This window comes from Tachysurus fulvidraco, chromosome 13, assembly GCF_022655615.1.
Source record: "Tachysurus fulvidraco isolate hzauxx_2018 chromosome 13, HZAU_PFXX_2.0, whole genome shotgun sequence".
NCBI classification, from domain to species: domain Eukaryota; kingdom Metazoa; phylum Chordata; class Actinopteri; order Siluriformes; family Bagridae; genus Tachysurus; species Tachysurus fulvidraco.
The window spans coordinates 5875376-5897544 of record NC_062530.1 but is presented as its reverse complement, the minus strand read 5'-3'; the positions used below and the strand labels follow the sequence as shown (position 1 = coordinate 5897544).

The 22169-nt window shown below is 35.9% G+C and overlaps 2 protein-coding genes across 3 annotated transcripts; both read right to left on the bottom strand.

Moving 5' to 3' along the window:
- Nucleotides 1–7229: 7229 nt before the first annotated feature.
- Nucleotides 7230–13143, bottom strand: LOC125138364 (beta-1,4-galactosyltransferase galt-1-like). Its single transcript, XM_027133728.2, has 2 exons — nucleotides 12997–13143; nucleotides 7230–10171 (listed from the first exon to the last, which is right to left on the bottom strand). Exons 1-2 carry the CDS (start codon nucleotides 13137–13139, stop codon nucleotides 8845–8847), a joined length of 1470 nt encoding a protein of 489 aa, XP_026989529.2. The 5' UTR covers nucleotides 13140–13143; the 3' UTR covers nucleotides 7230–8844.
- A 2428-nt stretch (nucleotides 13144–15571) lies between these two features.
- Nucleotides 15572–21023, bottom strand: LOC113634614. 2 transcript variants are annotated; one of them, XM_027133797.2, is made up of 2 exons: nucleotides 20940–21023; nucleotides 15572–17308 (listed from the first exon to the last, which is right to left on the bottom strand). In XM_027133797.2, the coding sequence occupies exons 1-2, from the start codon at nucleotides 20966–20968 to the stop codon at nucleotides 15955–15957; spliced, it is 1383 nt and encodes a 460-aa protein (XP_026989598.2). In that variant the 5' UTR covers nucleotides 20969–21023; the 3' UTR covers nucleotides 15572–15954. The 2 variants fall into 2 exon arrangements, with proteins under 2 accessions (XP_026989598.2, XP_026989678.2); XM_027133877.2 differs by having other exon boundaries at nucleotides 15572–17305; nucleotides 20940–21009.
- Between the last annotated feature and the right edge of the window lie 1146 nt (nucleotides 21024–22169).

Sequence of the window (22169 nt, the reverse complement as noted above, 5' to 3'; positions counted from 1 at the left end):
TACAGATGGGAAAATTGTAATTATAAAGGGATGCATATGATTGACAAAATTACTCAGACTATGGCATCTGATAAATGTTTGATTTACAGTTAGGCCTCAGTGTATCCCAACATTCCCAACACTTTTACATCACCTAATTCAGCCAGAAATGTTGACACAAAGCAGATTGAGTAAATGAATGTAAATTGTAATGTTGAGTAAACTGTTTTTTTGCTATCATTGTTTTTTTTACATACCGTTATTAGACAGTGGCAATGTGGAACAGAAATGTAACCCACACATTTTTTAGAGGGACTGCTTAAAACGGAACACAACAGTATCGTAGAACAGTTTTTTCTACCCAGAAATTGGTGAATGTTTTGCGCGAATATTATAGTTGAAGACATGCCTCTGAAGTTTGACTTTTTGCACCATTACAATACTTACAGTATAGCCAACTAGTCATATCTTCTGCTCCATTAAACATAACTCAGTAGTAGACATATATGGTTCTTTAATGTATTTGCATTGTACTAAAATGCTTTTTCAATGGGCATATACAGTATGCGGCTGAAAGAGGTAGACTAGTGCATCCCAAATTTTTCAACATTATCATATTAATGTAACATTATACTCATTATGGCCTTTAGAAATATGTTTTTTGAGGAGGTGGGGTAGTGCAAAATAGGCCCCTGTGGCACAGCCTAAGTGTTTGTCCTTAATGGCATTTTTTCCCTTGCATTACTTTTACTTTTAAAGTAGTTTTGAAACCAGTACTTTTACACTTTTACTTGAGTAAAAAGCTTGAGTTGATACTTCAACTTCTACAGAAGTATTTTTAAGCCCTAGTATCTATGCTTCTACATGAGTAATGAATGTGAATACTGGTCTAAATTTACAGTAGGATTTCATTTGTTTTTTTATTCTACTAATCAATTAATTGTAAGATATTGTATGTGTAATGATGTGTTTGATTTATTCGATCATTCATTTTAGTGCAGTGGCATGGAGTGATATAAACAGTATACAACCACAAAAAATGGGTTGTGGGAAATAAGACAGAATTATTAAGGCTTCACTTGTAAGTGACACATATTACTGGAACCCAGGAAGTGCTAACCTAAGCAGGTACAAATTACCACTCCAATATCTTACCACTCCAATATTTTACAGCCAGGTACTGCTTTGGCAATGAGTGACTCATCATCAAGTCTTAAATCTGGACTCATGAATACTGATTCAGACGGTCTGGCATGAAGGTATGGCTGCCATCATGCTGGGACGGTACGGCTGTTATCGTGCTGGAAGCAGCCAATTAAAGAGGGGAAAATTGTAGTTATACAGGGATGCATATGATCAACAAAATTACTCAGACTATGGCATCTGATAAATGTTTGATTAACAGTTAGGCCTCATCCGAACAATGTGTCCCAACATTCCCAACACTTTTACACCACCTAATCCAGCCTGAAATGTTGACACAAAGCAGGTTGAGTAAATGAATGACTAATGACTAATGCTAAATTCTGTCCTTACTATATTTTGAATAGTCTGTCTAGCATTAACAATCATGAGCACCAACACTACATTTCCCCTGATTCTGATGGGTGATGTTAAAATTAACTGAAGCTCTTGACCTGTATGTGCAATGATTTTATATATCGCACTGCGGCCACATGACTGGATATTTGTTTAGATGTCCAGCTGTTCCTATTAAAGTGAACAATGAGTGTATTATGGTATGTTACACGTTGTGGCAAGTACACTGGATATCCGCGACTGCCACTGTAAAAAAATGATTCGTTGGCTGAACAACCATTACTTATAAAAATAAATAAACTAAACACAAATAACAAAGTAGTTTTAACTTTTCAACCTCTACTTAGCATATATAGAGTCTGTAACATAAATATATAAGTTACAATTTGAACCTAAGTGTATGCCTAAATATAATAAAAAAATTAAAATTGCATCAAAACTAAGTAATTATAACATAATATTTTAAGTATATGACTAAGCCACATGATATGCAAATCTGGAAAAAAATGGATCCATTTTGTGATGCACATGTGAAGATGATGGAAAGAGGTAAACTTAACTTTCTATAAACTAAGCAAAATATTTGATTTTGAGGTTTTGACATTAATAAACACTTGTTTGTAGTGTTATAGTTTGTAGTGAAGATATTTTCTGTAAAGCAAAGAGGCAAAGACACTGAAAAGAGTTAAGATTTGTCGTTTTTAACGTACATTCGTTTATTTGTGTTTATGCGTTTGTGGTCAAGAAAGAAACTTTTTTAAATTAAATTTCTGAATTGCTACGAATTTAGCTGCAACAATTAGAAATGTGTTACTTAAATACTTATGAAATTCTAATTTGTACAAGGACGTTATTGTTTTTATTTTTGAAAGGAGTTCAATACGAATTGGTATTATTATTGAAAGGAGGAACGAGTGTGCACGCGATTGTGCGACTGCTAAAAGCAGTGTGCCTTCATCGAATGAATGTTCTAGTGGTTAATTTGTTTATTTCAGAGGAATATGACCATGCATCGCGTTGGCACGTTTGCATTAAGATAATTCGGACGAAGCTGTTCCAGCCCTGGTCTGTGTAATATTAGGTCATTTTAGTATATACAATCTTTTACTGAAAAGGTCTTTGTTAGTAAGACACTGCAATGTCTTCCCTATTCATACTATATATAAAAAACTGTATTTTATTTCTTCTAGTTCAGAGCAAGAAAGTGTTGCAAAGGGGGCAGCATGAAGGAAGTGTCCTGTTGGAAATGAACTTTCATTTGTCAATTTGACACATTTGTTGTACATTCATAATGTGTGGTTTTAGGCTTCACCATTGCATTGCAGCCTGTTTCAAAAAATAAAGTGAAATGCTTTATTTTGTGTGATTTGCATGTGCAATTTATTTTAGTGAAGTTACATATGGTGACCCATACTAGGAATTTGTGCTCTTTGTTTAACCCATCCAAGCAGCAGTGCAGTATGCAGACCAATAGCTGATAATCTACAATAAGTTAAAATTCTACATTGGTTCAAATCAAATAATTGTCTTTTTTTTTTAACATAAATGAGCTTAAATTTAAGTACATATAACAATGGTTTTCTTGTTAATTTTAAGTATTTTTTTTCCAAGTTGTGTTTACTTAAAAAGTGTGATGCAAAAATGGTGCATACATATTTTAAGTATATCCAACACATCATTTTTACCAGTGTGGCTACAGAATGACAGATCTTGTAAAGTAGTGTACTATGAGGTGTAAAGAGAGTGTATATAATTCGGGGGCTAGAAGGAGGTTACTGAAATGTTCTCCATTAATAATATCAGAAGTACTAAATGCTCAGTGTAGTGCACATAGTTTCCAGAGAAGCACTGTATTGCAGAAAATTGATGAAAACACATAACAAGGCCCTGTAATGAAAAAACAACAACTTAACAATATACTACACTACACACTGAAGGTGATCTGATCCACCCTTTGGTCACATCTCACAACCTTGGTGTAACCATAGACAATCAACTGTCAGAAGGATTTGTCTGTTTTTTTGTCCACACAGGCTGCTCAGTTTTGCTCAATCTCTTGTCATTTCAAGACACATTTAACAATAAATAAGACACAATAAAGGCAGCTGTTGTTAAGTAAAACCTATTCTGTATCTTTCCTCTTCAGGCGACGCGTTTGAAGTATCACTTCACAAGTTCAGTGCGTTTAACACACCCCAGTAACTCTGAACGTTACTGCCAGCATCATAATATAACGTTATTATAAGCTAAAATAATAAGTCGATAGTTTCCCTTGTTTTTTTTTTTATTTTTTTTATCTTTTTTGGATAGTTATTTTAAAAAGTATATATAAATATATATTAAAGTCGAATCTAGGTAGTGTCGATGTCTAGCGAAAACGGAACTAAGACCAGAAAAGAATTAATTTAAAATATTTTAATGTTTTTAAAATATTTTACGAGAAATGCAAACCTTTGTAATGAGAGGAAGATTAAATTGTTTTACCTGCGAAGACCAGAAGTCTCCTTATTCATCTTGTTTTCTTTTTTTTTTTGCAGTATCTCTCTCTCTCTCTCTCTCTCTCTCTCTCTCTCTCTCTCTCTCTCTCTCTCTCTCTCTCTCTCTCTGTGGTGTGTGTGTGTGTGTGTGTGTGTGTGTGTGTGTGTGTGTGTGTGTGTGTGTGTGTGTGTGTGTGTGTGTGTGTGTGTGTTGGAGCGCGCGTAAGAGCGGGAGGGTCCTGGGTCAGTTCAGCTGATTATTGGATAGATAATAAACGTGATCAATAACTCAGAAAAGGGAAGTTGGAAAATATAGCAACCCAAAATGCAGTAAAACATACAGTACACTTTCCTTCTATCTGATATTTGTTTCCTTCACCATGTACCTTTTAGACAAAACAGACTATACAAGACATTATAGACAGTATGAGTATTAAATATTAATACAGAATATATGACAGATCAGTTATGTACATAACGTGTGAGAAGTGCATGGTACTTATAGATATGATGCAGGGAATATAATTATGGTGAGTTGTTAATAAGTGCGATTGTCTGGGGAAAGAATCTGTCCCTGTGCCCGGCAGTTTTGGGAAACAAAGTTCTGTAGTGCCTGAGAGAAGGGAGGAGCTGAAAGAGGTTGTGTCCGGGGTATGAAGTTTCAGTAGTGATTTTTTCCTGCCCTTTCCTTCCTGTTTCTGCAATATTAACACAAAGCAGGTTGAGTCAATGAATGACTAATGCTAAATGCTGGCCTTACCAGATTTTGAATTTTGTAAAGTAGTGTACTATGAGGTGTAAAGAGAGTGTATATAATTCGGGGGCTAGAAGAAGGTTACTGAAATATACTCCAGTAATAATAACAGAAGTACTAAAAGCTCATTGTAGTGAACATAGTTTCCAGAGAATTAATGTGTTTCTTGGAAACATTGTGTGCAATGCTTCATTTGACTTTTTCTATCTATATTGCAGAAAATTGATGAAAACACATAACAAGGCCGTGCAAGGAAAAAACAACAATTTAACAATAGACTACACTACACACTGAAGGGGATCTGACCCACCCTTTGGTGACAGCTCGCAACCTTGGGAACCTTGATAACCATGGACAATCACCTGTCCACACAGGCTGCTCAGGTACTTGCTCAGTCTCTTTTCATTTCAAGACACTTTTAAAAATAATGACCAAATAAAGTCACTTTTTTGTTAAGTAAAACCTAAGCTGTAACTTTCCTCTTCACTTCAGTTCACACGTTCAGTACGTTTAACCCATGTTAAATATATATAAATATATGTTTTTAAAATATTTTACTAGAAATGCAAACCTTTGTAATGAGAGGACGAAATGGCTTTACCTGCGAAGATCAGCAGTCTGCTTATGCCTAGTTCAGCTGATTATTGGATAAATCATAATAAATAAAAATAATAAACACCCTCAATAACTCACTAAAGGGAAGTTGAAAAATACTTTCCTTCCATGATCTAAACATGATCTAAACATGATCTAAACATGACATTTCATGCTAAGATTCTAAAATATCCTTGCTCAAAAAAAGCACTTGTTATGTTGAATTCACAGCTAGTCTTACCAACCAGTATGAGAAGGTCAAATGAATTGCTACAGTTATACTAAAAGCTATTACTAAAGCTGATACGCAGTGTCGATTCTTTAGGATTTGATTCAGTATCAGATTTGATTCCGTATTAACGATATAGTCAAGACTCTATGAAACAAGCATATGTAAGGAATTAAACAACTGTCTGTGTTCTTGTAGTGAAAAATGTTTGTATAACATGGCTTGAAATGAAGCACAATTACTGTACCACCTAAAAGTGATTCCAGGAAACAAGATAATCACTTGCACTACATTTTCCTCATCATCTCTGCGTTTAGTCCTCAGTGCTGAATGTTATCCTATGGCATTAACTTAGATTATGTGGAATATCTGTTATTGAGAGAATGTCCAGTGCTTGCTGAAGCACTTCAGAAACAGCAGGGATGAGAATATCTGCATAGTCCCTGAGACGTGTGTCCTGTATGATGGAACTTGTTAACAAGGCTTCACTCGATATGTTCCTGATGTGGTGTGAATATCTTGCAAAGAGCCATCTTCTTCAGGTGATTGGGAAGTCACAGCCACATGTGTTGGTGTTGTACACACTTCCGGTACTGTGCAGATAATATCAGCAGTGCCGTATTCAAACCCAAAGTGATCAGAGTGAATGCTGTAATTACCTGGTATGAACACAATTTTTACATTGCAGCACAACAAGCAGTGATACTCTGTGCTTTCATTGCAAAACACTATAGCAATCGTGCGAATTTTTTTCACTTCTTGACGATGCTCTATATAAGAGCCGACCATATGTGCCTTACGATTGCTGACTTTAACGATCGGATCATTTTGTACTTGCACGGCGCATGTCATCAGCTTCTTTCTCCAGTCAGGGAAAGTAACGATAGGCTTATAATTCTTGAACGTAATTACTCAGATAAGGAAGATGGGCAAAATAAGGATGAGAAGGAATAAGAAACTCAGTGGAAAAACAAACAGTTTTGAACGTACTGCCCTGCAAAATATTAACAGGAAATTTAGCAGCAATTAGTATTGGCACCTTTTTTATTTTTACATAATAACAAATGTGAGACTGCAATGTAAAAAAAAAACATCTGTCCTAATTAGTCCCATGCTACTTTTCTCACACATTGTATCAACTTTAGTTTATGTCAAGCTAGTATTTAACTATAAGAATTAAAACGTATTTAAAAACTAACCTAAAGTAAACTAAAGTACTGAAAGTGTCTCTAAAATAAAATGTCTAGAAATTGATGAAATAATTTCAAATAAATAGACAAATAAATAATTTTTGGCCTTAATATGTTTGAAAAAAAAGAAAGAATAAAAATTCAAATGTAAGAAACAATAAATAGCTTTAATGCCTTATACCCGTGGCAATCTGCAGTCTGAGAGCCCATCTGTCCAGTGTCAAGCTCCCACAGCACTCTCTCAGACACACAAACACACACACACACACACACACACACACACACACACACACACACACACACACACACACACACACACACACACACACACACACACACACACAGTCTCTCCAAGGGCGGATCTTAACCAAGGTGATCCTTCCACACACGCTTTTCCTCACCTTTCTAATTTTCATTGAAGAGGGCAGAGACAATGGACCTCATTTATGAAGATGGATACAAATAGGAGCATTTACAAAAAGAATTGACTTTATTTATAAAATTGAATTATTTAAAGCATTTAGCAGATGCTGCGGTCCAGAGCGTCTAATAGAACTACTTTATTCTATGTCAGAAACACATTCGTGTTAATTCAATAGGTCAGACTATAAAATACCATCAGAAGATTTTGTGAAACAAAGTCAATTTAAATTAAAGAAACTGAGCCAAAACTAATTATGACAAATGGAGAGGAGGAGGGACCAGCTGCAATGATCTCTGTGTGAAAACACAGGCTTTCATGGGCTGTCCGAATTTTTTCACATGAATGTATATGTAATTAATACACATGCCATTAACATGATTTTTATTAAATCTTGACAAAAGGTTAAGCCATACTTCTTTAGAATATAACAAACACTTTTGCATTATATGTAGTTAATAAAAACTTGGCAGATATTTTGTATTATTTATGGTAGTAAATAGTCCTAGTACAGAACTCACCCAAAGTAAAACATTTATATATATTAAAACATATTAAAACAAAACTTACCACACAAAAATAAGTCATTGTTTATTACATTTATTAAGTAGGTAAATGTTATCAAGATAAATATCATGTTTTGTTGAATCTAATCCTTTTGTATATGCTTTGTGTTTTAAACGGAGGGGGGAAAAATTATATCCCTGCCGCATACAGCTAGTAACTTAATCCAAATGTTTTTTTAATGGATACTATAGTTATACACCGATTAAAATGATAATAAATTGATAATATATAGGATAATATATATGGATAGGAACTTAAACTAATATTTGTAAAAATTTCTGTGCATATATGAGTTGAGCAAGAAGAAAACTACAAAGAACAATTATAGCAATATTTAAATGCTTTAAAAGCCTGATACCTGATGAGAGAGTTTGCTTTAAAGAGTAAATTATGTAGGGAATTATGTTGTACTGTATATTGACTGTATTTACTGATTTTGCACTGTCAGTATTTTTTTGTCATATTAAACGTACACACATGTTGTGTTTCAATAGATATTTGCATAGTCAATGTGCTGAATTCAGGCACACGTTCAATTGAAATAATAGGCCATCATAAACCTTTCTGTAATCAAATTAGTTCCTAATATCACAGCTTACAGGAGGCTTGCTTTTGACCGCACTACAGACAGATGTCTGGGGCGATTGCTGAAGATTGTGATTATTTCCTTCCATCTGTGCTGTCTATGAATGTGAAGCTGTCTACTGCAATCATAAGTACTATTCATATTGAAACTATTGTAGTTAAAATTGACAGGAATCAGCAGCTGCAATTAAAACAATTTAAATAATAATTACGATAAAAAGGTTGAAATGATAATAAACCAATAGTCACTGACAACATGCTGAACAGTTTAATCCTCCTGAATAAATGCTTAAATACTTATATTTCATAAGAATTAATTTATTAAGAAATATTCTTTGGAAATGTACTGCTTCCTGTCTTGTACAATTCAGCTAAACTCTCCAGCTTTATCAGAGTGCATTTGGTATTTTAGATTTGCTTGGTATGTTTATATAAAATGGCTTCTTTACTCTTAACATATCATGACCATACTTTTTACATATAGTTGTCTATCTCATCACAGACTTGTTTTACACTTTTGGCAAGTTTAGTGCTATATAAAGCACTTCAGAAACAGCAGGTATCAGCATATCTGCATAGTCTCTGAGATGTGTGTCCAGTATGCTTTTATCTGTTAACGCATCTTCTTTTGCAAAGTTCTTTATGTTATACATGCGGGCAACTTCAGGGTTCACTCTCACAGTACCCGTCATTGATTTCAAAAATCCATGGACTGAAGTTTCAAACACTAGACGAGGATTTACAATAACTTTGAAATTATTGAATTTTGAAGGATCATTGACTAACCTATAAACATATTCTAAAATGTTTTGTCCCGGAACCTTCTTCCAGGAGTCTGGTGAATACTTTTTGGATCTTGGATCCTTCAAGTAAATAGGAAAAACATTATTCTCAAACTCAAATCCCACCTCCTGACCATATTTCCTCTCCAATTCAGGCAGAAGCTCGGTCCAATTGTTTAAATTCAAAGGTAGAATGAATTCCTCCAGATCTTGAAGAGATACATAGTGACTCTTGTACATGTAACGATACAAACAGTCATTAAGTGCTGCGATTTGCCCAAAGTAGTGTAGTTCCCCTGGCGATTTAAACTTCTGCCAGCCTCTGGACACATTAATGTAGGACGATACACTCCAAGGGATGAGCTCCACAAAGTTCTTCCTGACGTAATAATCCAGGACCTTCTGTGTATCTTTATTGCAGCTGGTTTTGTAAATAGCTACCTTCTGGACACCGAGTATCCTGAACATCTCCATGGCCTGCACAAGCAGCAATACATTCTCATAGTCATACATGGTTGAAATGCAAACTGTGAATTCATAGGGAAAAACTTCCTGTTTCTGTTGATTCCTAACAGGTTGGAAGGCATGAATATCCTGCAATAATCCATTCCCTTTAGGTGATTTGGAAGTGATAGCCACATGTGTTGGTGTTGTACACTCTTCCGGTATTTGGCATATAATATCAGCAGTGCCGTACTCAAACCCATAGTGATCAGAGTGAATGTTTAAAGTAGCAGATACTGACACCTTCGTTCCATTGCAGCACAGCATGCATTGATACTCTGCATTTTCACTGCGAAGCACAATAGCAATTGTCCGTATCATTTTCACCTCTTGTCGGTGCTCTACATAGGAGCCAACCATGTATGTTTTAAGATTGGTGACTTTAATGATTGGGTCATATTTTACTTTTTCTCTGCATGCTGTAAGGTTTGACTTTTTCCAGTGAGGGTAAACATAGTCAGGCATATATATCACAAATATGAGCACAAAAATGATCATTCTGATAAAGAAAGTCTTTGGAAAAACAGACTGCCGTGAGACTTGTTCTGTACTGTGAAAGAAAAAAGAAAGAATAAACAGTTAGACTATATATATATATATACAGCATCTCACAAACATGAGTACACCCCTCACATTTCAGCAACCATTTTATAATATGTTCTCATAAGACACAACTACTAGTGTGCAGCTTAAGTAGCAGTACAGATTTACTGTCCTCTGAAAATAACTCAACATACAGCTATTAATGTCTAAATAACTGGCAACAAAAGTGAGTTAACCCTAAGTGAACATGTCAAAACTAGCATCAATTCTAATTCTCAAATCTTCAGAGTTTTCTTCAGGGGCCATTTTCAACAAGTGGTCAGTATGAGAGAATTGTACGCAAAGCACCAAATCTGAGATTGATGCACAAATTTGGATGGTTCTGTCCAGCAGACAAAAACATGAACATGATGAATAAGATATGTGGCTTTGCATGGTTAAACATCATGATGTTATCACTTAGGGTGTACTCACTTTTGTTGCCAGCTATTTTGTCAATAATGGCTGTATGTTAAGTTATTTTCAGAGGACAGAAAATCTATACCTCCACAGCAGCACATACAGCACTACTCTAAAATCTATCCAATTTTAATTTCTACAGTATTGTCCCTTGAGAAAATATACTAAAGCAGTTGCTGAAATGCAAGGGGTGTAGTGACTTTTGAGGGTACTATATATTTATTCATATATAACACAATTGACCAGATCATAGGATTATAGCACGTTTAAAAAAAGAGGCAGCACTGGCACTGCTCAAACCGGGGATGTTGATATATTTATTATGACTCCTAATTCAGTCATTGTCAAGTTCCAAAACTATTAATTGTAAGATATAGTATGTGTAATGATGTGTTTGATTTGTCCGACCATTCATTTTGGTGCAGTGGCATGGAGTGATATAAACAGTATACAACTACAAAAAAATGGGTTGTGGGAAATAAGACAGAATTATTAAGGCTTCACTTCTAAGTGGCACATATTACTGGAACCCAGGAAGTGCTAACCTAAGCAGTTTACAAGTTACCACTCCAATATCAATTTTACAGCCAGGTACTGCTTTGACACTGAGTAACTCATCATCAAGATGAGTTAAGTAGGATTCAGATGGTCGGGCATGAATGTATGGCTGCCATCATGCTGGGACGATACTGCTGTTATCATGCTGGTAGCAGCCAGTTAAAGATGGGAAAATTGTAGTTATAAAGGGATGCATATGATCAACAAAATTACTTATAGACAAAGGCATCTGATAAATGTTTGAGTGACAGTTAGGACTCACTGTATCGCAACATTCCCAACACTTTTACACCACCTAATCCAGCCAGAAATGTTGACACAAAGCAGGTTGAGTCAATGAATGACTAATGCTAAATTCTGGCCTTAGGTGTGTGTGTGTGTGTGTGTGTGTGTGTGTGTGTGTGTGTGTGTGTGTGTGTGTGTGTGTGTGTGTGTGTGTGTGTGTGTGTGTGTGTGTGTGTGTGTGTGTGTGTGTAAGAGTGGGAGGGACCTGTGTCAATTCAGTTGATTATTGGATAAATAATAAACGCCCTCAATAACTCAGAAAAGGGAGGTTGAAAAATATAGCAATGCAAAATGCATTAAAACATACAGTACACTTTCCTTCTATCTGATATTTGTTTCCTTCACCATGTACCTTTTAGACAAAACAGACTTTACAAGACATTATAGACTGTGTGAGTATTAAATATGAATACAGAGTATATGACAGATCAGTTATGTACATAAAGTGTGAGAAGTGCATGGTAGTGCAAATAACAGTATTGTGCAGTTTTATGCTTTTGTACAATATACAGCAGAAGTAGTGTGTGTGACATATATGGATGATGTGATTACTGATAGTTCTGATAATGCAGTACTTATAGATATGAAGCAGGGAAAATAATTAGGGTGAGTTGTTAATAAGGGCAATTGTCTGGGAAAAGAAACTGTCCCTGTCTGGCAGTTTTAGTAAACAAAGTTCTGTAGTGCCTGAGAGAAGGGAGGAGCTGAAAAAGGTTGTGTCCAGGGTATGAAGGGTCATTAGTGATTTTTCCTGCACAGTTTCTGAAATGTTGACACAAAGCAGGTTCAGTCAATGAATGACTAATTCTAAATTCTGGCCTTACCAGATATTTAATAGTCTGTCTAGCATTAACAATCATGACACCAAGACTACATTTCCCCTCATTCTGATGAGTGAGTAATTAACTGAAGCTCTTGACCTGTATGTGCAATGATTTTATATATCGCACTGTTGCCACATGACTGGATATTTGTTTAGATGTCCAGCTGTTCCTATTAAAGTGAACAATGAGTGTATTATGGTATGTTACATGTTGTGGCAAGTACACTGGATATCCTCGACTGGCTACAGAATGACAGATCTTGTAAAGTAGTGTACTATGAGGTGTAAAGAGAGTGTATATAATTCGGGGGCTAGAAGGAGGTTACTGAAATGTTCTCCAGTAATAATGACAGAAGTACTAAAAGCTCAGAGTGTAGCACACATAGTCTACTGCCAGAGAAGCAATGTGTTTACTTTTCCTACCTATATTGCAGAAAATTGATGTAAACACATAACAAGGCCCTGCAACAGTAACTATATATATATATATATATATATATATATATATATATATATATATATATATATATATATATATACAGTCAAATTTAGTTGAAGTCGATGTCTAGTTCAAAACCGTTATTGGCCTCTTAAAACAAAAAGGAATCTAAGACCAGAAAAGAATGAATTTAAAATATTTTATGTTTTTAAAATATTTTACTAGAAATGTAAACCTTTGTAATGAGAGGAAGATTAAATGGCTTTACCTGCGAAGATCAGCAGTCTGAGTATTCATCTTGTTTTTTGTGCAGTCTGTGTGTGTGTGTGTGTGTGTGTGTGTGTGTGTGTGTGTGTGTGTGTGTGTGTGTGTGTGTGTGTGTGTGTGTGTGTGTGTTGGAGCATGCAGCATAAGAGCGGGAGGGTCCTGTGTCAGTTCAGCTGATTATTGGATAAATAATAAACGCCCTCAATAACTCAGAAAAGGGAAGTTAAAAAATTACTTTCCTTTCATCTCATATTTGTTTCCGTCACCATGATCTAAATATGACATTTCATGCCAAGATTCTAAAAGATCCTTGCTCAAATTGACACCTGTTATGTTGAATTCACAGCTAGTCTTACCAACCAGTATGAGAAGGTCAAATGAATTGCTCACTTTAAAATTATTGAACTCTTTGGGGTCATTGCTTAAACTAAATATATGTTCTAAGATGTTGACTCCCATAACTTTGTTCCAGGAGCCTGGTGAATCTAGATTGAAATCTGTGATGGAAAGAGGGAACAAATATGCCTCGAATTCAAAGCCCATATCTTGCTTGTACTTCCTCTCCAATTCAGACAGGAGTTCTGTCCAGTTTTTGAGGTTGATAGGAAGAATGAGTTCATCCAAGTCTTGCAGAGATACATAATGACTCTGGTACATGTAACGGTACACACAGTCGTTGAGTGCCGCAATTTGCCCAAAGTAATGCAGCTCTCCTGTAGACAGTGTCTTATTCCAGCCTCTGGACACATTAATGTAGGATGCTACATGCCAGGGAATGAGCTCCACAAAATTCTTAGTGACATAATAATCCAAGACCTTCTGTGTAACAGGATGGCAGCTGGTTTTGTAAATAGCTACCTTCTGGGCACCGAGTATCTTGAACATCTCCATGGCCTGCACAAGCTCCAGCACGTTCGCATAATCAAACATGGCAGAAATGCAAACTGTGAATTCATATGGAAAGACTTCTTGTTTCTTTTGATTCCTTACAGGTTGGAAGGTGTGAATATCTTGCAAAGAGCCATCTTCTTCAGGTGATTGGGAAGTCACAGCCACATGTGTTGGTGTTGTACACACTTCCGGTACTGTGCAGATAATATCAGCAGTGCCGTATTCAAACCCAAAGTGATCAGAGTGAATGCTGTAATTACCTGGTATGGACACAATGTTTCCGTTGCAGCACAACAAGCAGTGATACTCTGTGCTTTCATTGCGAAACGCTATAGCAATCGTGCGAATTTTTTTCACTTCTTGACGATGCTCTATATAAGAGCCGACCATATATGCCTTACGATTGCTGACTTTAACGATCGGATCATTTTGTACTTGCATGGCGCATGTCATCAGCTTCTTTCTCCAGTCAGGGAAAGTAACGATAGGCTTATAATTCTTGAACGTAATTACTCCGATAAGGAAGATGGGCAAAATAAGGATGAGAAGGAATAAGAAACTCAGTGGAAAAACAAACAGTTTTGAACGTACTGCCCTGCAAAATATTAACAGGAAATTTAGCAGCAATTAGTATTGGTGCCGTTTTTTTTTTTTTTTTTTGCATAATAACAAATGTGAGACTGCAATGTAAAAAAAATCTTTCCTAATTAGTCCCATGCCAATTTTCCCACACTAATGCTAGTTTTCTCACAGATTGTATGAACTTTAGTTTATGTCAAGCTAGTATTTAACTATAAGAATTAAAACGTATTTAAAAACTAACCTATAAAGAATTGAAGGTGTCTCTAAATTAAATGTCTAGAAATTTCAAATAAATAAATAAATAAATAAATAAATAAATGGCCTTAATATGTTTTTAAAAAATTAATAAAAATTCAAACGTAAGAAACAATAAATAGCTTTAATGCCCTATACCTGTGGCAAGCTGCAGTCCGAGTGCCCATCTGTCCAGTTTCAAGCTCCCACAGCACTCTCTCAGACACACACACACACACACACACACACACACACACACACACACACACACACACACACACACACACACACACACACACACACACACACACACAGTCTCTCCAAGGGTGGATCTTAACCAAGATGATCCTTCCCCACACGCTTTTCCTCACCTTTCTAATTTTCATTGAAGAGGGCAGAGACAATGGACCTCATTTATGAAGATGGATACAAATGGATTTGTTTATTAATAGGAGCATTTACAAAAATAATTTACTTTATTTATAACATTTGGATCCTCTTATTGCCTTTCATTCTTATTTGTCACTTGACACATAAACATAACAATGTGATGTACAGATTTTGTGTTGTGTAGATTTTTTGTGATTTTTGTTGTAGCTATACAGAAAAAAGGCTGATTTCAGGCACATTTTCAATTGAAATAATAGGCCATTATAAAACTTTCTGTCCTCAAATTAGTTCCTAATATCACAGCTTACAGGTTGGCTAAACAGAGGCTTGCTTTTGACAGCACTACAGACAGATGTCTGGGGCAATTGCTGAAGATTGCGATTATCTTCTTCCATTGGTGCTGTCTACGAATGTGAAGCTGTCTACTGCCATCATAAGTACTATTCAGATTGGAACTACTGTAATTAACATGGACAGAAATCAGCAGCTGCAAATAAAACAATTTAAATAAAAATTAGAATAAGCAAATAGTCACTTTTACAGGCTTTGTATTTTTGTGCCAGTGGACATTCATATGCTTTCATGATACCTGTGTGGTGCCTGACAACATGCTGAACAGTTTAATCCTCCTGAATAAATACTTAAATGCTTATATTCCATAAAATTTATTTTATTACGAAATATTCTTTGGAAATGTACCGCTTCCTGTTTTGTACAATTCAGCTAAACTCTCCAGCTTTATCAGCGTGCATTTGGTATGTTTAGATTTGCTTGGCATGTTTATATAAAATGGCTTCTTTACTCTTAACATATCATGACCATACTTTTTACATATAGTTGTCTATCTCATCACAGACTTGTTTTACACTTTTGGCAATTTTAGTACAATATGAAGCACTTCAGAAACAGCAGGTATCAGCCTATCTGCATAGTCTCTGAGATGTGTGTCCAGTATGCTTTTATCTGTTAACGCATCTTCTTTCTTAAAGTTCTTAATGTGATACATGCGGGCAACTTCAGCGTTCACTCTCACGAAACCCTTCATTGATTTCAACAATCCATGGACTGTAGTTTCAAACACTAGACGAGGATTTACAATAACTTTGAAATTACTGAATTTTGAAGGATCATTGATTAACCTATAAACATATTCTAAAATGTTTTGTCCCGGAACCTTCTTCCAGGAGTCTGGTGAATACTTTTTGGATTTTGGATCCTTCAAGTAAATAGGAAAAAAATTATTCTCAAACGCAAATCCCACCTCCTGACCATATTTCCTCTCCAATTCAGGCAGGAGCTCTGTCCAATTGTTTAACTTCAAAGGTAGAATGAATTCATCCATATCCTGAAGAGATACATAGTGACTATTGTACATGTAACGATACAAACAGTCATTAAGTGCTGCGATTTGCCCAAAGTAGTGTAGTTCCCCTGGTGATTTCCACTTCTTCCACCCTCTGGACACAGTAATGTAGGACGATACACTCCAAGGGATGAGCTCCACAAAGTTCTGACTGATGTAATAATCCAGGACCTTCTGTGTATCATTATTGCAGTTGGTTTTGTAAATAGCTACCTTCTGGACACCGAGTATCCTGAACATCTCCATGGCCTGCACAAGCAGCAATACATTCTCATAGTCATACATGGTTGAAATGCAAATTGTGAATTCATAGGGAAAGACTTCCTGTTTCTGTTGATTCCTAACAGGTTGGAAGGCATGAATATCCTGCAGTAATCCATTCTCTTTAGGTGATTTGGGAGTGATAGCCACATGTGTTGGTGTTGGACACTCTTCCGGTATTTGGCATATAATATCAGCAGTGCCGTACTCAAAATCAAAGTGATCAGAGTGAATGTTTAAAGTAGCAGATACTGGCACCTTCGTTCCATTGCAGCACAGCATGCATTGATACTCTGCATTTTCACTGCGAAGGACTATAGCAATTGTCCGTATCATTTTCACTTTATCTCGGTGCTCTACATAGGAGCCAACCATGTACGTTTTAAGATTGGTGACTTTAATAATTGGGTCATATTTTACTTCCTTTCCGCATGCCGTAAGGTTTGTCTTTTTCCAGTGAGGGTAAAAATAGTCAGGCTTGTGATATTTGACAGGTTTTAAACCAGTCAGGAAATATCTCACAAATATGAGCACAACAATGATAATTAGGAGAAAGAGGGTCTTTGGAGCAACAGACTGCCGTGAGATTCTACTGTGAAAGAAAAAAGAAAGAATAATCAGTTAGACTAATATATATATATATATATATATATATATATATATATATATATATATATATATATATATATATATAAAACAGTTTGAACAGCAGATCAATAATGTAGGACTATGTATTATTATGATTATAGGACTATGAGATAGACTGCTCTAATACAAGATACACTAATTTGAATATACTAATATATAATTAAGTCGAATTTAGTTGTGTGAAATGTCTACTTCAAACCCGTTATTCGCCTATTTTAAACAAAAACAAAACCATGACCAGAAAATAATTAATTTAAAATATCTTATGCTTTAAAAATAGTTTACTAGAAATGCAAACCTTTAATGAGCCGAGCATTAAATTCCTTTACCTGCAAAGATCAGCAGTCTGTGTATTCATCTTGTTTTTTGTGCAGTGTGTGTGTGTGTGTGTGTGTGTGTGTGTGTGTGTGTGTGTGTGTGTGTGTGTGTGTGTGTGTGTGTGTATGGGTCAAGTCAAGTCAAGAAGCTTTTATTGTCATGTCAACCACATTTAGCTGTTGCAGTACACAGTGAAATGAGACAAAAGAGCATGTGCAAAGAGGGTTTGTGAGTGTTCGTGCGCATGTGTAATCCGGGAGGGTCTGTGTCAGTTCAGTTGATTATCAGGTAAATAATAAATACATACACCCTCACAATTAATTTGTATTGTTCTGTCAAGAAGACAAAAAGATGAACATGATCAACAGGATATGTGGTTTTGCATGTTTAAACATCATGCTGTTATCACTTAGGGTTTACTCACTTTGTTGTGTTGTGGAAGTTTGAGTTTTTAGACATTTAAAGTATAAAGTGTCACACTGGTAGGCACAGGCAAGAGTAAAAATGTTTCACATGTATTGTGTTCTCTGCCACGCAGCAGGACCCAATACTCCTCATATAGCATGAGTAAGGCCGGGCCCTGATCATCGATTACATCAAGATTTTATAGACAGGATTCAAACAAAGAAGACATGTAAAAGCAAAACATCATCAATCATTGGCTTAAATGCACATCTCCTGATCAAACTAATCTAATCAAACTAACTAGTCTTACAAAGGTCTACTAGAAGCTGTTTATGAACCCAAGTCCTGCCAACTCATCTCCAGTCCCCTCTGTCCTTCTCATAATCTAAGCCAGAGGTATTCAACTAAAATTTAAAGAGGTCGAGTAAGAGAAAATTTCTTGAAGCAAAGGTCTGGAAGATCATAATGTCTAACTAGTCAGTGTGATATATATTTAAGTAGCCTAGTAGCAATCAATACATGACTGTTAAATCAAACAACAGTAACATAGAACTGATCATATGTATGATTGTAGATATGTATAATGTTCTCTCATTAAATAAATAAAAGTAGGGCTACATTCCAAAATAAGAGAAAATAAATAAAATGTGAAAATTGTGTATGTTTAAATAAAGTGCTTTCCATTTTATATCTCACTCCCCCAATTTTTGCTCAGTGAGAGAACTGAGCTCTAGCTTGGCTTGCCAGGATTTTAAACCCGGGGTTGAATGGAGTCAGGGCCATTCTCATACACATGTGGAGGTGCTCATTAGTGAGCCTGGAATATTTAGTTTTGATTATGTTCATTGTCGAGAAAGCTGCCTCGCAGTTGTATGTAGAGCCAAACATGGTCAGGATATATAGGGCTACTTTCCTCAGACCTGGGAAAGCTGTCTCAGGGATGCTGTTTTCAGATTTGAGTGGATATGTTTGTTCAAAACCTTTATGTTTTGTCTCATAATGGCCTTTCACATTGCCACTTTTAATAAGTGCCACGGTTTCTGAACATATGAGACACACTGCTTTAGTGCTCCCAGTGGGAAGTATGAACAGAAAGGAGTCTGTCCATTCTGGATTAAATGTTTTCGCTGTCCACTTTTCTTTTTGTGGAGAGCGGCATTTGTTCTTTATTTTTCCTTTCTCCGTCTCAGTCGTCTGTTTCTCTCCCTTTGTTTTCTACATGAATTGCTATCTTTCTTTCATGTGTAACTTTACTCTAATTCTCTCTCATCTGTCTTGCACTGTTGAGTCGCAGTGTTTACTTCAGGAATGCACAGACTTGATTGGCTGAGTGGTATCATGTGGGTGCTTAACTCGCATGCAATTGGTCTGTGCGTTTCCAATTGCACCGGTTAAAATGGCTGCACCAGTTAAAATGGAAGCGCCCCATCATGTTTTAAATCATAACCTTTTGTTTTGGCTGTAGGTCCGGGTCCGTATTGGACAGCTTCTGGGTCCGGACCCGGACCGCGGTCCGCCTGTTAGTGATCTATGGTCAGTGGTTAGTGATCCTGACCAATTCTAGCCACATCAGCTACAAGGTAAAAGCATAGAAGAACAAGGCCTTACAATCATCTTTAGAGCAAAGATTTCCACCACAGTTGCCAGCTACTTTGACAATAATAGCTGCATTTTAAGTTATTTTCAGAGGACAGTAAATCTACACCTCTATACAAGCAGCACATTGACTACTCTAAAATATATCCAATTTTAAATTCTATAGTATTGTCCCTTGAGAAAATATACTAAAGCAGTTGCTGAATTGCAAGGGGTGTATTGACTTTTGAGGTACTGTATATTTATTTATATAAAACACAACTGACCAGTTTATATCATCATAGCACGTTTAAAAAAGAGGCAGCACTGGCACTGCTCAAACTGGGGCTGTTGATATATTTATTACAACTCCTAATTCAGTCAATGTCTAAAATTACTAGTCTAAAATTACAGTAGGATTTCATTTGTTTTTGTTATTCTACTAATCTATTAATTGTAAGATATAGTATGTGTAATGATGTGTTTGATTTGTTCGACCATTCATTTTGGTGCAGTGGCATGGAGTGATAGAAACAGTACTACAAAAAATGGGTTGTGGGAAATAAGACAGAATTATCAAGGCTTCACTTGTACTGTAAGTGGCACATATTACTGGAACCCAGGAAGTGTTAACCTAAGCAGGTACAAATTACCACTCCGATATCAATTTTACAGCCAGGTAATGCTTTGGCAATGAGTGACTCATCATCAAGACTTAAATCTGAACTCATGAATTCTGAGTAAAGTAGGATTCAGACGGTCTGGCATGAAGGTATGGCTGCCATCATGCTGGGACGGTACTCATGTTATCATGCTGACTATCATGCATGACTACATTTCCCCTGATTCTGATGGGTGATGTTAAAATTAACTGAAGCTCTTGACCTGTATGTGCAATGATTTTATATATCGCACTGCTGCCACATGACTGGATAATTGTTTAGATGTCCAGCTGTTCCTACTAAAGTGAACAATGAGTGTATTATGGTATGTTACACGTTGAGGAAAGTCTGTCGATTAATGAACCCTTGTTTTGTGAACTATTTTGTATAGTTTTTAAAAAAATATATATTTAAGTATATATACTTAGGTAAAAATATATATTTATATAATTTAGGTAGTGTCGATGTCTACAGTAGTTCAAACCCGTTATTCGCCTCTTAAAGCGAAAACGAAACTAAGACCAGAAAAGAATGAATTTAAAATATTTCTTGTTTTTAAAACATTTTACTAGAAATGCAAACCTTTGTAATGAGAGGAAGATTAAATTGTTTTACCTGCGAAGACCAGAAGTCTGCTTATTCATCTTGTATTTTTTGTGCAGTCTGTGTGTGTGTGGGGGGGGGGGGGGTGGGTGTGTGTGTGTGTGTGTGTGGGTGGGGGGTGTAGACAGATAGCGCGCGCCCTCAATAACTCAGTAAAGGGAAGTTGGAAATTATAGCAAAACGCATTAAAACATACAGTACACTTTCCTTCCATCTCATATTTGTTTCCTTCACCGTGTACCTTTTAGAAAAAACAGACAGTACAAGACATTATAGACTGTGTGAGTATTAAATATTAATACAGAATATATGACAGATCAGTTATGTACATAACGTGTGAGAAGTGCATGGTAGTGCAAACAACAGTATTGTGCAATTTTATGCTTTTGTACAATATACAGCAGAAGGTTCGAGATTCAAGGTTCAAATCTTCATTTGTCCCCAGATGGGGCAATTCATTTTGCAACAGATAATGAACAAATCACACACAATCACACACACAACAACAGTACACAAGATCAGTGTTATAATGTAACGGAGTAAAAACACTTCGTTACTGTACTTAAGTAGAAATTTCACGTATCTGTACTTTACTTCGCTATTTAAATTTATGCCATCTTTCACTTTTACTCCACTACATTTCCTAGATAAAATGTATACTTTTACTCCGTTATATTTCCACTAAGCATCTTCGTTTCTCGTTACTACAAAATAAAATCAGATGAAATGTGTGCGACTGTAATAAGGGAGATTTGGCGAGTCACTGCTCATTACGCACGTCCGCGCGCGCTACGGAGAAGCACAGGCACGCGCAGACAGAGCTGGAGGCATTTATCGATAACGTTAATCGGCTGAAAGCCGCAAATAAGGCAACCAAAAGCAGTGAAATTTCACTATTCTTATTACCAGAGTTGTAGCACAAACAAAATATTAATGCAAACAATCCATTCAATACTAAATAAAAATAACATTTACTGATTTGGTCTTTGATTTTTTTTATTTATTAATGACTGCATTCATTGGACACACTATTAGTAGAGAATGCACACATACATGAACTGATTTGATTCAAGACTGGCATCATTACATCATGCATAAAATTTTGGTGTCCACTTTTGATATTTCATAATACACTAACTTTTGGCTTACTATGTAAACATATTATATATAATATATAATATAAAACTCTTCTTGTTTTAAATTCTCACTGAGTTCTAAACCCCCTAAAGATGAAACCGCCCA

What these genes read in the sequence shown, in the direction of transcription:
- LOC113634614 (XM_027133797.2), bottom strand. Translation starts at nt 20,968, where the DNA reads ATGAATAAGCAGACTTCTGGTCTTCGCAG. An exon ending in CAGACTTCTGGTCTTCGCAG is followed by an intron (nt 17,309 to 20,939) that starts GTAAAACAATTT and finishes TTTCTTTCACAG; the next exon opens with TAGAATCTCACGGCAGTCTG.
- LOC125138364 (XM_027133728.2), bottom strand. Translation starts at nt 13,139, where the DNA reads ATGCTGCATGCTCCAACACACACACACACACACACACACACACACACA. An exon ending in CAGACTGCTGATCTTCGCAG is followed by an intron (nt 10,172 to 12,996) that starts GTAAAGCCATTT and finishes TTTCTTTCACAG; the next exon opens with TACAGAACAAGTCTCACGGC.